General features: G+C 42.1%; 1 protein-coding gene across 2 annotated transcripts in view; it reads left to right on the top strand.

Moving 5' to 3' along the window:
* Nucleotides 1–12,542: 12,542 nt before the first annotated feature.
* glra4a (glycine receptor, alpha 4a) overlaps nucleotides 12,543–17,175 on the top strand; it is a 51,359-nt gene continuing 46,726 nt past the window's right edge. For both annotated transcript variants that reach the window (XM_080774231.1, XM_080774230.1), the window contains exon 1: nucleotides 12,543–12,939. In XM_080774231.1, coding sequence (XP_080630357.1) covers nucleotides 12,866–12,939 — 74 coding nt within the window. In that variant the 5' untranslated portion in view covers nucleotides 12,543–12,865. The remainder of the gene's footprint in view (nucleotides 12,940–17,175) is intronic.

The raw sequence follows: 17,175 nt of genomic DNA, 5'->3' as shown, positions 1-17,175 counted from the left end.
TGTCCAGATGATGAGATGAGAGAACAGATATAATAGAAGAGAGTCTGGAAAGGTGGAGGAATGCACTGGAGAGAAGAGGAATGAAAGTCAGCACGAGTAAGACAGAATGTCTGTGCTTGAATGAGACGGAGGACAGTGCAGGCAGGGTGGAACAGATGGAGGAAAGTGTCAGGAGTGATTTGTGACAGAAAGGGTACCAGCAAGAGTGAGAGCGAGTATCTGAGACCAGCCATGCTGTACGACTTGGAAGCCCAGGTGGCAGAATTGAGGATGCCACGATTCTCATTAGGACTGACAAGGGAGGAAAAGATCAGAAATGAGGTTCAGCCCAGGTTAGAAGGTTTGGGGAGAAAAGAAGACTTTGATTGAATACTAAAGGACGACTTCACCCATTTTCAACCTATCTTCGTATAAATGGTCCTCAATGTTTTATTTTAAAAGAGCAGTAGTGAACCTGACCTGAGTAGGGTCTAACCCTGACCTGAGCAGAGACGATGTACCCGAACCAGCGGATTTCGAACCAATCAGCAGCAGCTAGAGGCAGGATCAAGGCGAGACTGATGACTTATTGAAGCTGTGCCACAGCGCACACGTGTAAACACAACCTACGACTGCAAAATTATTATGGCGCTATACTCACTAGCAGATTTTAGTCGAAGAAACCTTGTACAAGGGCTCCTGTTAGGGTCTTCACTGTGTTTTTGTTGACCATGTGAGGAGATCATACAGGAATCTTGTTCTTTGGTGTTGTGCCATGGGCGTTGCCGCGTTTCTCACTCATTTGAAGTAGTCTGACAGGTACTGTACATGGGAAAGGTTGAGATTGGATGGACGGAGGACGGATGAGGGGTACATTGGAAGTAGGATGTTGATGATGGAACTGCCAGGCAAGAGGAGAAAAGGAACATTCTCTCACTTGTGGACTCTTGCCCAGAATAGGGAGGGACGGTATGTGGTAAGACTATTTGGATATGCACATTGATTGTCCAATAACATGGCTCCCTGATTCAATAAAATCTGAATATGCTAAGTTTTGCTATTTTCTGTGTAGTAATTTCTCTCCCTAGTAGCCTAGTGTCTGTTGGCCTTCTTTGGGATGGGCGATTTCTTACAGTATGCCTGTTAAAACTGAATGGCAATCCTTCAGTTGTGTCTGTCCCTGTGGATAATGCCTCTACATGGGGGAGAAAGCTAGCAGGCATCATCTCTACCCATTTTCAGTATAACTATTTGCCTAGGAGAGAATTTCCCACCCATAAAAGTATGTTTTTATCACTAGATCATATTATGATCAAGTGATAAAAACATACTTTTATGAAGCAGTTTTAGGCGCGATTCATACTCCTATTTTAGAGCCGAATAAAAGTCGGTTCGGCTCTGTAGAGCCTACAATGTGACATCATTTGAGGTTCGGGGGGGCGGGTACCGTCCTAAAGTCGACTCTTCGGTGGTACTGAATATTTCTGACGAGCCGAAATAATGTCGTCACTACAGCGGCAAAATAGGAGTATGAATCGGCCCTTACTTTTGAGGGGACAAAAAGTTGCCCGAAGTCAAGTCAAGGAGCTGAAAATGTCTTTTAAATCAAAAGGCCATGTGGATTAGGATGAAATGGTTTGAGCTCAATATTTATGTATAAGGCACTTTAATATGACCAAGCACGTTCCCACTGAACAGGCAGGCATTTTCCTGAAAAGGTTTCTCTGCATGCCTTTCAAATAAGTTCATTTAGATTTTGTGTGTAAAGGTAGTTGTATATGATTTAACATCCGCATGTTCTAGTTTTAAGAGAACCATCGCTGTACAGACGGAAAACAAACAAGAGATGGTACCCAAAAAAGAAACAGAGGCCATACCATAAAATAAACCAAGGAAAAAACTAAAACTAAATAAAAATGCAGCAACATAAATTGACAATAAAAGGGGTGCTCCATGGAAGCTGTGAGGGAGCATTTCTATGACTTACGGTTCAACTTTTGTGACACCCCGTATGCTCAGAAGTGAAAAGGCCCTTTGGAGGTGCTTTCGAAAGAAGCCCCTCAACATTCAATTTCAATTTGGGGTTGATTGGATGTTGCATATAGCAAATATGACAACAACCAAGACAAAAAACAGTCCCCTACCTCAGAAAAAGGAAGCCAATTAGAGGTAAACGGTATGGAATATCAAAAGGTCTTAGGGATAACCCTACGTTTTAACAGCTGGCGACAGCCAGACGAATTTTCCGTAAGTGCATTATTTGTCAATGGGACCCGGCAACTACTGGCGATAGAGGCGATAGCAGGCGAACAGGCGATAGTCGAAAAGTGGGCGGAGGAACGATATCGCCCAGCGATAGTGGGCGATAGCCAATGAAATTCAACGACGCTCGCCGTTGGTCTCTAAGGTCTCCCACTGTTAAAACGTAGGGTTAGGGTTAAGGGGTGGCATAAGATATAGTCCAGTAATGTAATTTGACCTCAAACTAATTACATAAGAACCAAACTCAGCTGATTTTGTATCTTCAATATATCCTGAATAACAGAAAAAAAGTTGCCTGGAATTGTCTGAGGGGAAAGTTTTGAAAATGGCCTGTACAGTATGGCCACCATTGACATCCTACAGTATATAAGGCAAATATCAAAGTTTCCTTTTGCTTTAAGTAGCATGTGACTACTATGTTAAACTAGGGGGTTTTCATGATGCCGAATCCAAGCATTAGTTTTACATAAAAACACTCATTGGGCTAAGTTTGGCCATAGCCACAAATGTGCTGACCTCATCAGATTTGTGATTCAGCATCATGAAAACCCTCTAGTTTGACATGTCACATGCTACTTAAAGCAAAAGGAAATCTAGAAAATATTTGCCTTATATAGGATGTCTATGGTGGCCATACAGTACAGGCCATTTTCAAAGCTTTTACCTCAGACAATTCCAGGCAACCTTTTTTCTGTTATATTGAAGATACAAAATCAGCTGAGTTTGGTTCTTTTGCAATTAGTTTGAGGTTGGTCCTGTATTTTCCATAGATTTCCTGTACTAATAGGGCCCTACATGTCTTGTCTTCACTCCTGTCCATCCATGCATGTTCCAACTTTTCATGAGCTCATGTTTGATGGCAGGATAGTGAACAATGGTGTGCACGTGTACTGTACAGACCACAATTGATAACTTGCTTTATTCCATTTGTAAGGCTCAATGTGTATATTCGATGCAAAACACCATGTCCCCAACGCCCTGAGATGGTTTTCCTATCACACACTGTGATAATTACTACAAATCAGTAGATGAAGACTCTGTGGGCTCCTTCTCCTTTATTTAAAACCTTGCATTGATTAAATGTCACAGACTCTGCCCTTCTCTAGTTTTAAATTATCTCATCACCCAGCTCTGTTTTTGACAGGCCAATATTACACACAAAAAGGCTAGTAACTATAAACAAACTAGAAAAAGTGCTCCTCTGAGCACAAGGTCTCCGCCAGGTCAGGTAGGTCATTGTTGGTCGGCAATGTTCAAATTTCACCAATCGGGATGGAATATGAAAAATCGGATCGCAAAGGTAAGTGTTTTGTCCCCACAATAAACCCACAATAATAATCCAGAAGGAAAGGAATTATTTTTACCTGTGATTTTGTCCTTTCGCATCTATTGATATACACGGTGAAAACTCAGGTGAGGGAGACAAGGTATAACGTAAAGAAGAAGAAGATAAGGAACAGTGAAAATAGTCGATCTACAAGCTCACATCTCATCGGATTGCAGCAAATTGTGAGCTCGTAGATCAGCTATTTTCAGTACTTGAAAACATAAAACGTCAACTACGATACTGTAGGCTACTCTAGAACCAGGAAGGAGTGAAAGAGTCAGTCTTCACACAGAACAGAATGCACACACTCGATCACCACTCAGTGCACACAGAATGCAGTAAGCGGTGCGGTCGGTCTTGTGCTCTGGTGTGTGTCGCAGTGAGCGCAGTGGGTTTCAAGCGTTTGCAACGCCGCTCAAAGTTCAACCGTGAAATTGATCTTCGACCCCTTCTGCTACTGACCTTTCAACGCACAGCCAATAGCGAGAGCAAGTGGGCGGGACTGGTGAGCGGTGAACATGAAACTGAGAATGAATTGTGTGTGTCACTACATGTGTGACTAAACCCCCCTGGTTGTATCAGTCAAACACTACTGTATATCATGGTTTAAATAGGCTAAATTAAAACAATCACATGGTTAAACATCAGTCTACAATTGGAGCTACAGGGTTTGTAACAAAATAATGAACATTACTACACTGACTGCATGAACCATACCAGGCAGTGCTAGCTCGCTACGTTAGAAGGGATAACACTATAAACAAATTTGCATCATGCCAATATTAATTTTTGATGCTTCACTCTCAGCTTGTGCTGACCTTTGCGGTGAAGTTGCCCCCTCTCCGAGTCCTGTGTGAAGAGCCCGCAGGGAAACACAGGATGGGATGTAGAGGGTGTGGCAGTTGATGTTGTATAATGATGGAAAGACAAGAGCTCCCTTCAGCTCCAAAGAGCCAAGCCACACTATGAAAGGAAACTCACAGAGAGACAGATTTAAGTAGAATTACCACTTTAGGCCATAAGCTCGGATCGCTGCACAAAGCCTTTCATATTCAGCCAAACCAACAGCCATGCAGAATGTTATTGTGTCTGCTACTGTGGATAAGGAAGAGGGTTAGGTACCCGCTGGTCGGTTCCAGCCACAGGTCCATGATCCCAACGGGGAGGGCTTTGCATTGGGATTTGTGTGCCAGGGTGTGAGAAGACATTTCTGGGGGACTGTGGGGAGGTTTACAGCTCTCACAGCAAACAGAAGAAGTTTAGACTCAATGACATCATAATGGATAGCCTGTATACTTTGTACTATATAACAATCAGGGTGTTTTGAGTTTGTAGATCTATTTTCTCTACTTTTTTAAACAGTACCATAATTATAAGTATAATTATATTGTTTTATATATTGTTCTAACTAAGTGGATGGCAGTGTACACACACAACCATAACGACATCAGTGTTGATGTTCACATAATGATCCTAATAGTTTTAGTGTGGATTAAGAGAGAGCAAGAATAGAAAATGGCCTGTGTTGCGATATGTCATATAGGCTGTATACGTTTACACGGCAACGATCAGAATAGAAAGCGACAAAGTGCTGTTACGTTCTCACTTTTTATTTTCCGTTTACACGGAGACGCACCAGCGATTGAAAACTAGCGATGTAGACCCGTCACTCCCGTTCTACTTCCTATCACAGCTGTTTGTTTACACCGTAGGCATGGCTCGCCGACGTGAGACATGACATCATTCGTTTCGTGGAATTCCCCGTTGCCCGTCTACATGGAGATGCGTACGTGGCACGCCTTCTGCTGTCGTGGAAACAGAAGGCACATCTATTTTATTTTTCAGTTTGCTCTAGAGACCGTTGTCGTCTAAACGGGACATTAGACTCGACCTTTATGTGTTTTCGTTAGGCTTGACCTTTGTCTGTGTACCAGTACTGTGTGTAACTTGACATCTTGGCCATGGGCACCTTGGCCACGGACACCCTGCTTTATTAGTGCACTGTCTGCCAACGTACCCAATGTTATGGCCCAGGGATTGAAGTACATTTAATTGTTTATATATAACCCTGTCTTTTTGTTCCTTTCTGTATCCGTTATGATTTATATCGCCTGATCACGTAATGTGACCAACCCATATTATCTTTACTTGTCATGTGATACTGTCTGGTCATGGTATCATCTTGCTCTCCGAGCTTTCCAGTCAGAAAACTCAGAGGAACGGTCTTATACAGCTTATATGTTCTGGCATTGCACTAAACTAACATCATATTGGCAAAGTATATTTAAATCACTGTCAGACATTGTTGGAAGACCTTTTGACCCGGATCCACTGACAGCAGTTATGGGAGTCAGGGGGCCCGGGGTCAAACTGTCTACTTTCCAATATAACATGGTAAAATATCATAATATGTGACTCTACTGGCTCGCAGACTGATACTGTTGAATTGGAAACAAGCACAGGTTCCGACTCACACTTCACTTATGAGAGATGTTATGCACTACTTACAATTGGAAAAGATTAAGTTTGAATTGAGAGGGAGTGAAGATAGATTCTACCAGACATGGCAACCCTTCATTGAATATTTCAATAGGTGCACCCTAACCACTCCTACACAATAGATAGCACAATAGAAAATTGGAAAGAAAAAATAAATCTCATTTAAAAAAAGAATTTCTGTAATTCACTTAATTTACAACAACATGTTGGGAAAGCTTGAGAGCAAGAGTGTCTGTCCTGTTGTCTGTTTTGTTTGTCTGTTCACACTTGTCATTGTTTAACTGTTTTTTGTTTTTTCATGTTTATCACATTTATGTCTTTTTTATTATGTATTGTATGTGGAACATTTACATTGCCTGTTTTTTTTCTTCATTTTATTTAACTGAACTACTCATTATCATTGTCGATAATATTCTGATGTTGTCATACAAAAAATGCCTAATAAAAACAGTATTAAAAAAAAAAGACCACTTGGAGGGAGGGTCTACTAAATTCTCAAACCGCTTGTCATCATGTTCATGTACAGAAGATGAGATACAGAGTACACTAAACTTGAATGGCGTGTGTCTCCTATGACAGAATGTTGGAGGTGGAGTTTGGCATGTTTCCAGGATGAAATTAGCAACACAGCATATACTGTAGCTTATATATACCAGGACTGAGGTGATAGAAACACTATCCATTAGGTTACGCAGTACAGGGGGGGGGGGGGGATTAGGGAGTCACACAATCAGAGTGACATGTCCCAGCTGGAAGATGACCTTTCAAAGGCAACCTACAGTATTCCTCTAGTCTTCTATAGAAACATGGGTTGTTGAGTGATGGAGATACAGTATGGCTTTTTAACGTTAACATTAATCTTTTATGATAATAATAAACTTTATTTGTATAGCACTTTAACAATATTTGTATAGCACTTTAAGAATAGAGTCACAAAGTGCTTGACAGAAGCCATTATGCAATATACACAGTGAGCGATATAAACATTGATGAAATTCACTGCTGGACTTTATGGCATTGGTAGACTGGAGATCAGCTTTTTTTGTTACGCTGATTGGCTGAAGGGGTTGGGTTGTCTGTCAACACTCTGGTCCACTAATCAGAGTCCAGACTCCATAATATGCATGAATGGAAATGTGATTTCAAGGGGAGTGGATACCATGAAGGCCACAGAATTCTTTGACGTGGCCAAAAAAAGGATCGACAAATCATAACAATATACTCATCGGGAGATCTAAAGGTCAGAGGTCTTTTGATGAATGAGTGTGAGCTTCAAGTTCCTGAGGGATCCTCACGGCCCTCTACCATATTGCCGAATTGCGTGAAGAACGATAGCTCAGAACTGCCAAAATGGCGGAATTTTCAAGCAAACAATAAGGGGTATACAGTACACCCTTTGGGCTTGAACCCTAATAATAAAAATACATAATAATACAATTGAGTGCTGGGTTTGAAAGCAGCTTTATAAATGTGAGTTTTCAGAAGGGATCATCAATGTATTTGATCTGGGCATGTCATAATATGTGAACATTCTGTTAAAAAATAGTAGATCGAGAAGCACACAAAGCGTCACATCACGCTGCATTGTGGTTACCATTTACCATTTAGAATGTCTATAGTGTTCAGAATGCATTGTTCAGATTACTGAACAAAAAAGGGAATTTAGATCGACCACCAACAAATCAATTATTCGACACACTCACTCAATTTCATTGGAATGGTGTTTTCCTCAACCTAAGTGAATTAATTAATGTCACTCCACAATAAATCATTACAGGACAAGACCATGAATTCACTGATGTGAACCACCAAGCTCATGCATGGGGAAAGTCATGTGTCTGGACCTCAACAAGCCAATGGGGCGCATATGCCATATGACATTACTATTCGCCTATATTTGGCGTGCAATGTCTACTGCTGTCGAGTTGACAGATGTATCCCAGGCACCAGATGTCAGCGCTCTTGTTGGGCATCCCCTGCCAGCCAGAAGCCTAGGTGAGCAAGCTGCAGCTTCAGCCCAAAGCACCCAGCAACGCATTGGGGAATAATGATGCTGTCAGCTCCATGTTTGATACGTGCTACTGCCAGCAAACAACGGCAGGCCCCGCCCATCGCCTCTTCTCTCTCCCACACACACACACACACACACACACACACACACACACACACACACACACACACACACACGTTGAAAAGCCATGAAATGTGGGGGGAATATTTAAGCAATAAGCCACAAGAGGTCTGCGCCTCGGGTATGCCTACACCCCCAGCCAGTGTAAAATACCCGGTAAGCTGGGGCCTCAAGTGGCTTATTGCTTTTCTAAAACGGTTACAAACATATAGCAATATTAACCTAATAAAACGATTGAATTCACAAAAGTAGATACGCTTTGCGCCACCAGAGCGAGCCACATAACTTCCTTGTTTTGCTCGGCAAGTAGCCCCAGTGATTGAAGGAGTGGGTTATCGGTGGAATTTACACCGGTCACGTGACGGTAACCAGCCAATCAGAATCAAGTATTGGGACTACCCCTTTTAGAATGAACATTTAACAACACAATTCTTCTCTTATGGGGTTCCCCATCACAAAAGTCTTTTCATATGGGGCCAAATACAGCAGTTTCGGGGTCCTTGACATGAGAACCACTGCTCTAGTCTGCAACTGAAAGTCTACTGGCAACTGATTCATAGCGACTGTAGGTCGCAGATTACTATGAAAACCTGCAAAACCTGTCAGTCAAGTCCGTCAGTCTGTCCGTCACGCCACCATATATGGCCGTCAGTCCGTCACACCTCGTGACACCCTCCATATATGGGGCCGTCACCATATATGGTCGACTCCATATACTGTATGGCCGTCTCCATATATATGAAGATCACGACACTGACCTCATCAAACCCTGCATATCCATACATGGAGAACACCTAGATCTGCATATGGAGCCGGCCAGCAACTCTACATCTGACCTCAAACAGGCCCGAAATTTAAGACCCGGCCCCCGCTGCCACCCTTAGATCTCCATATATGGAGCTGACCGGTTCTGACATTCCATGATATGTTGATCAGACCTCACCAAACCCTCTACACTCAAGACCCGCTCCATATATGGCCAGACCTCATCAAACCCTGTACACTCAAGACACTGCCCCCGCTGCCATCCCCTAGATCTCTATATATGGAGCTGACCTGTCCTGAGCTGACCTGTCCATATGCAGTCTGCCGTCACCTAGGCGGATGTGTGAACGCGACCTCGCCTGCTTCTCTCTGCTTAGGTATAATGGTAAACAAAGTGAAAGCTAAACAACACTACATGTGCTTGTTTAGTTGTTCATTCATGAGCCAGTATTCAGAACGGTCGAGACGGCTGTAGGAGAGGTGGTTGAGCTGCCAGGTTCATAATTTCCAGTCACTCAGGAACGTGGGATATCTAATGCATCTTTAATAACCATGGCAGGGGGGACAGTGAGATAATTGTGAAAGGTTAAGGTTAATCTCTCATGTTTTTTCTGAAATAGACTGAAAAAGGGTGAAACCGTTTATCTGCTCTGAGAGCATTGGGCGTGTGTGGCAGAATCCGGAAGAGAGATGGAAGTGAGGCAATTTGTCCATCAAACCCTGTGAGTGATGTGTCATATCGCAATGCATGGTCTGTGATCGGCAATTTACACAGCCATTAATGGACCTTGAATGTTTATGTAGGCCTGTCACAACTATTACATAATCGCTTAATCGTAATTATTATTTTGCATAATTGTCCTAATCGTGATCATTATTTCCATGTTGAATCGTATAATGACATGTCCAAAATAGGGACACGGGGTTAATGTGATTAAATTATAGGGGAATTAAATGAGTGATTAATTAAATGGGGGATTAAAGGAGGACATTTTTCACAAAACCATGAGGCAGAATAGCAAAAATAATTGTCAATGTCAAAGCCTGGCCCTTGGTGACTTTCTGTTTGAAAAGTTTCACTCTATGGTGATGAAACATTTCAGTACTTTGCATTCAGGACAGAGATTCTTACCTGTATTGATGCCAGTATATACTTCCCTCTCATCTCCATCATGTTACCCAGTCCCAGAATCTTAAAAGTACCTTCACTAAAAACGCCGGGACAACGCTCCACACGCCCCCCAAACTCTCCCTTCTGGCTCCAAAACTATGGAATGCACTTACAATTACATTACAATCAGAACTACAGCCTCACTCTCAATCTTCCGCCGTAGTCTGAAAACCTACCTCTTCAGACTCCATCATGGCCTGTAGCAGAGACGAAATGTTTTTATAATAGTCATGGGGTCCCCGCCGCAGCAGGGGGAAAAAGTTGTTGTTTTTTCGTTTCACACTAAACCCAAGAGGTTTAGGTTCTAAACACTTATTTGTAACACTTTTTAAACGTGTCAGTGTTTAGATTATAAACAGAAGAGCATGTTTAAATGCCATGATTGCACTGAGTCATCTGGCTATACTCCTTCTCATTGTGAACAAGTAGCCTATTGCAGAGTACAGTACTATGCATACCCTACCTGGCAGGTGAAAACAATCCACCAGAATATATATTTGAATTCCTGATCTGCATGTGTACAAATGGACAGGCAACTCGGTCCACCCCCCACTACCCCCCTTCCCCCGGGCCAGGACAAAAGAGGTGTTAAGGTGCGATTACATACAAAGTCAATGCAAAGACGAGAATTGCGCGAACGGTCGCGGCGCGACCTGGTGTGGTACAAACGGGACGGCGAATATATACAGTATATTCCATAGAGTAATGATATACTGGTATTCAGGTCTAATTCCTCATGAGGGCTCGAGCCCCGCCGCCCCCACGGAGTCTACGTCACTGGCCCGTAGCACTTGCCCTAGCCCCGACGACCTTACAGGCATATGCAAAGGCTCAACTTATAGCACTTTATGTAGATTTAGATAATATTTTATACAGACATAGTATTTTATACAGACATTTTATGTATAGACAGCACTAGAATAGCATTTTATAGTATATATGTACAGTTTCATATATTCCACGGTTACATTCTTAGCTTACGCATGTTTCATGATAACTACTAGTTATGTGATGTATTGCCATGCTTTTTTTGTTCTTGCTTAATGTAAATCGCTCTGGATTAAGAGCGTCTGCTAAATGCCTAAATTGTTAGTTAGTTGCTGGGAGAGTGAGGTCTAGCCAACACCACCTAGTCTGGATTACCGGATCGCTGCCCTCCACTATCCAACATCAGGTTCTTGAGCTCTGCAGTGTTGTCAGCCAAGCTGTCGCACCGCAGCACGTCTACATACGTAGGTGCGGTACGCTTCTTTCCCCTCCTGGCTTTGCCCTGGGTTGGCTCCCATAGAGTCAATTTACTTGCCTCAAGTTCTGGGTGCCTGACGCAGTGCCCTGCCAGCCTCATCCTTCTCTCTCTGTAAATTGTAAATTGTGGTGCAACTACATTTAAGTACCTAATTTAAGTGCACTTTGAGGATTTGATACTTTTCTGTGGAGTGTTTCTAATTTCCAATACTTCTTACATCTATTCCACTACATCTCAGGGGCAAAGATTGTATTTTTACTCCACTACAATAATTTGGAAACTTTAGTTTGAAGAAAAGTTACAAAACATACATTAACCACTTCAACCCTATACTTTAGCAATTTTGCTATTTTGAATGGAATTTGCTACATGACAGTGGTTCTCAAACTTTGGGGTAACTTTCAGAGTTACCCCATAACTCTGAGAGTGTACAAATGGAAAGAAATGGCCCCATACCATTTTGTACACTCAGACCGGTGATGGTAATTCAGGACTTGCTCTTTTATGCGTTTCTGGTATTATTAGTATCAAATAATTTTGTATGACTGTGGCAAAAATTGAATTGACAAAAATGACCCCTGAGCTAAGCATGTTTGCTGTGGCTAACATTAACAATGGAATGCAAAGTGCTCATTCTATCCAATGTTTGGATCACAACTTTGTATCAAAACTCTCTTACTAGATTACTATGCAGCTATGGGAAATATAGGTGATGTTGGTTCAGTCTCTATCTTTCTTTATACTCTATGACTGAGCATAGAGTAATGCTACTGAGTGTCAAAAAACGACCTTGACAGCCCATGCATTCAAACAGAAAAATCCTATCTAATTGCATTAATTAAACAACGTTAAATAATGTTGAACTCACTTTGCTTGTCGCTTTGTTTCTCCCTGGAAATAAAAACGTCTGGGTTTCCGAGGCTAGTCGCTTTGCCACTCACTTTATTCACCCTCTACTGCAGCTAATTAGTCAGGGAATTTCTGTCAGCCGTCAAAGTAAAACAATGCTACTGTCCCTTTAAATCGTCACCCGTTATAAATCCACGGAGCGCCGAGCGGCTGCTCATAAAAAGCCACCCGAGAAAAACGCACAACACTCACTGCCTTCAAATATATAAATGCATACAATTAAATAAACAATAAAAACACACAAATACGCTCACCAACACTTGCATTCACACACATGCTAATACTAACACAGTGCCCCAGAGCTTTGGATTTGGTGGATTTGCACAGCCGTGCGGACTTATTATTATTAAAGTGGGAGGGGGGGAAGTTTCCCCAAAGACGCGCTCCTCCTCGCTCGGATCACTCAGAGAGACGATGCCGTCCTTCTCTGGGTCCATACTCTCACTACTAGTAGACGCTCCGCATCATCACTGGATGAGACGGTGATTCTTCTCAACAACAACAAAAAAGAAAAGAAAAACATTGGTTCTTTCTGCAAGTTGTTCACCGGGAACTAGCGAGAGACTGAGTCAGAGAATGCTCCCACAAGTCCCTAGGATTCTATTATATGTCTTGTTGTCTTTCTGCATTTTTCACGGAGGCTTCATCAGGTAAGGAATGTTACTTATTGATGTTTGTTGTCTGTGCATGACATGTGCGCACCATCGCACGATTGTCACTTTCACTTTTCACCACCTTTGGTGGTGGTCATCAAGTTTTGGACCATTATAGTAGGCTAATTGAGAGTGAGTTATTTATCATCAATTAAGTTTATAGTTGGCAAGAGTTATAGGCCTACTTTGCTATGAAAGAAATAGCGTTAAGTTTCACCTTTAGCAAACCAAACACTTGGGTTGTGTGTGGGTCGTTTGGTTCAGTGCGTTTGTTGCGCGCGTGTGCGTGCGTGCGTGTATGCGTGTAAAACAGCAAAAATAATCATAAAACATGATCAAATCAAACGCAGCTCAATTCTGACATGGGTCTCTATATCTATGCACAAATTGCTCTCACTACAAATATTCCAAGTAGGCAATAGGTATAGGCTACCGCTCCAGTTCTAGCAGAGGCATTATATAGGATAATCATAAAATCAAACTTTGTTCCAAAAACAAGCATTGTTCTAAAAACAACCTGTGGAAATGTTTTGAAAATACATTTTGTGACCGTTCTTTCCATGACGCACCATTTAGCCTACTAATTTAAGAAAGCTGGGGGGAGGCTATGTGCATTGCTTATTATTGTTATTTTGAAGAGTTGTATCTAAAAATGGCTTCAAAACAATAAACAAAACCGTGCATTATTAATTATTCAATGAAGTCTCTCTCTCTCTCTCTCTCTCTCTCTCTCTCTCTCTCTCTCTCTCTCTCTCTCTCTCTCTCTCTCTCTCTCTCTCTCTCTCTCTCTCTCTCTCTCTCTCTCTCTCTCAAAACTTTCCCTATTTCATGGCCTGTCAACCCCAGGTGTGAGTGGGGAGTGGGGTGAGGTGGGGGGGATTAAGATCTGCATAATCCTTGAGCGGAGGCAGAGCTGTGACTCTGTGAACCCAGGGGTTGTAAGGCGACTAGTCGAATAACAGCACCTCCGCTGATGAATGGTGAAAAGAGGGAGTAATATGACCAGTAGGAGGAAGAGGAGGAGAGAGAAGAAGAAGGTGGACAGAGAAAAGGTACAAAATGAGCAACGATGGCAAAAGGAGAACCCAACCCTGAGACATATATAGGAGAGAAAGCTGTGCTTATGGAATTAGGAGGGAGAGAAAGAATGAGCTTTAGGCAAAGAAGTACGTGTGAGATAAATTGAGGGGGTGATTCATTTAGCCAGAGGGAGCAGAGAGATTAGCAAACTGGGAGCGAGGAGGACTAGAAAGAGGTTGGGTTGTGGGGGTGGGGGGGTACAAGAAATGATGCCGAGAAATAGAGAAGGGAAAAAAGAGAACAGATGGAGAGGACAACGACTGCTGTGTGAGTCGGATGAAGGATTGTGAAAGAGATTTAAAAAGGAAGATAGCGATAAAGTAAAGGCACTGTAGCCTATAGACGGCTGGATATTACGGCTCCGTCTGGGTTTGACAAGTGGAAATGGGAGTGAGGGGAATGAAAAGAAATAGCAAAGCTGATTGTCAGAAGAGAAGAGGTGGGTAGGTGGTATGAGATGTACAGAGGAAACTGGGTAATGAGGTATGACAGGCATCTGGACAAGATGTGTGGAGGGACAGCGTGGCAGAATCACTGGACGTTTAGAAAATGACACGATTTCAAATCATGGCCTGTATGCTAGTTGGGTTGTTAACTCAAAAAAGAAATCCCCCCCCCAAAAAAATCAATCCAGTACAGCCTTAAGTCTTGCCTACAGCTCATTGGCTTGCAAGTGTTCTCAGCAGGGTGTCTGATGCAGCCGTCAAAATTCAATTATTCCAAGGTTTTAAATTGAAATCAACTTTTCTCCCAGCAGCAAGCGCGTAGTATACAGTTGATGTGCAGGTGTGTATGCACTTCAACCACCCCTGTACACTGTCCATCCCCCCCTACACCAAATCGCTTCACCAACAATAGCCGATCTACAAGCTCACAATCATGCAGCTCAACATGACGTGTTGTGAGCTTGTAGATCGGTTATTTTTGGGTGACTGCTCCTCCCAGAATAGAGGGTATGCACGTGAGTGGCAAATCGAGTGGCAATGTGACTTGGCAAAGTGAGTTTAATGTCGTTTAACGTCATTTAATGCTATCAGATAGGACTTTTCTGTTTGGATGTATGGGCTCTCAAGGCCAGAAAAGTTTTTTTGCCACACAGTAGGCGTTCCCGCATAACTTCCGGGTATGACAATTGACAATGACAATTATGGCAAATTGTGACTCACGCACTTCAAATTATATTGAGGTTAAGGGCAGAGGCATGCCTCAGGTCAGAGGTGCTTCAAGGATGAGTGCACGATGAATAGACCAGAGATTCTAATAATCAAATGGTTCAGAGCAGAATCAACATGTGGATCAAATGCTTAATTGAGTGAAAACAATGGATGCACATCTATTTAAAAAATCATTAAATGTATGCTGTACTAAACTCCCAGTGTGGTGCAAGGGTGATTCAAGTGGGTGATGATGACTCAACGCAGTATCAAGTCCAGAGGACGTCATCTCAAAGTGGGTCAGGGGCTGAATTACAGAATGATGCCATGCATGAATATGACATACATAAACAAACCCCTATGGCTATCTAAGTCTACAGTTTGTATTTTCAACTGGAATCATGTTGTTCTCATGTAACCTGAATATTCCCGTTCTATTTCGAGCAGGATGTGTGAAAATTTAACAGAACATATTTTCGCTGTGCAATTTTGACAGCGCATAGATTATCGATTATATAGATCTCTCAAAACGAATTCATGTCAAAGATTTGTGTTAAAATGTTTCAAAGATGTTTTGAAAATGTATATGGGGTTCAAGTGATTAGACCGATTTTTATGCTATATTAACTAATTTAGCTGGTGAGGTGACCCTCTGGAACCCTTTCAAGGACCCCACTTTGAGAACCACTATAGGTGATAGATTATGGTTCCCTGCGATCACGGGCTTTCAGTGCATTTCAGTGCAGTTTAACATGAAAACGTGCATCTGGTGTCCGTCACACCTTATGTTGATCTGACCCGTCACCTAATCAAACCCTGTACACTCAAGACACGCTCCATATAATTATGGCCAGTACAGAATTCATTCCATATGTTGATCTGACCTCATCAAACCCTTATATCTCCATATATGGAGCTGACCTGTTCTGACATTCCATATGTTGATCTGACCTCAGGAAACCCTGTACACTCGAGACACGCTCCATATATGGCCAGTACAGAATTCATTCCATATGTTGATCTGAATTCATCAAACCCTAGATCTCAATATATGGAGCTGGACAGTGTCCCACCTATGAAACTATTATTCCGTTTTGAGTTTTCCCAGGTAAAGCAAAGATAAAGGCAAAGAATGTCTTTAAAAACAAACAAACCACAGACTAATATGTTGTACTACACGTTTTAATTATTGATACTAAATGGGTGTGATTTAGGCCTACTTGTAAGCTTAAAGTAAACTTCTGTTTTACTTCAGGAAATAAAAAAAGACCTTCCTTACAGGAAACATTCTGGAAAGCGGTAAACACCAATGATCCAACTAAGACTTCAAATGCTTCAAATAGTCCTCGGGAAATAACACAATCTTTCCGTGATAGTTTTTAATTAAATTCTGATGGCAGTTCTGGCTCGTATAAAAGCCTCCTCAACTGCACCATTTTGTCTGGAGGCTAGTAAACAAGTGAAGAGACAGCCTCGTGCACCTTCGTTTCAAACGAATCACAAGCCATGTCGATTATTCAATATGCTGGGTGGCGTTATTCACACCATCCGGAATAAATGTATTCAATTGAGTGGAGCAAAGGCAAGATTTTCACCCGGAATGAGTTTGTCACAACCACTTTGAGAGGCCTTAAACCAGACCCCCACGCTTCCCAAAAGCCAAGGAAATCCTTGCACAGTTCTGTGATACGAAGAATAGAGCTTATGCCGATGGATAAGGAAGCGTGAACGGAGGACAGATGGGATGTTCACGTGATTTAATGACTAAAAAATGAGGGCCAAGTTGGAGACTAGATTGGAACAGACGGCTTTCCTTCCACACAGACAGTGCACTCTTGGAGACCAATACAGGCACGATATATACAGACAATGGATACAAATGCATTATTAATGAACTAATGATGATTTTTTTCCCAGTCATCAACTTTAAAAGCCAGTAAAGCAGAATATTTTAACGGTGTGAATTCAGCCATGGGCTAACCACTTAAACCCAATATAA

The sequence above is a fragment of the Protomyctophum bolini genome, assembly GCF_963924005.1.
Source record: "Protomyctophum bolini genome assembly, chromosome: 10".
In the NCBI taxonomy this organism is placed as follows: domain Eukaryota; kingdom Metazoa; phylum Chordata; class Actinopteri; order Myctophiformes; family Myctophidae; genus Protomyctophum; species Protomyctophum bolini.
This window is presented reverse-complemented; position numbering and strand designations above follow the sequence as displayed.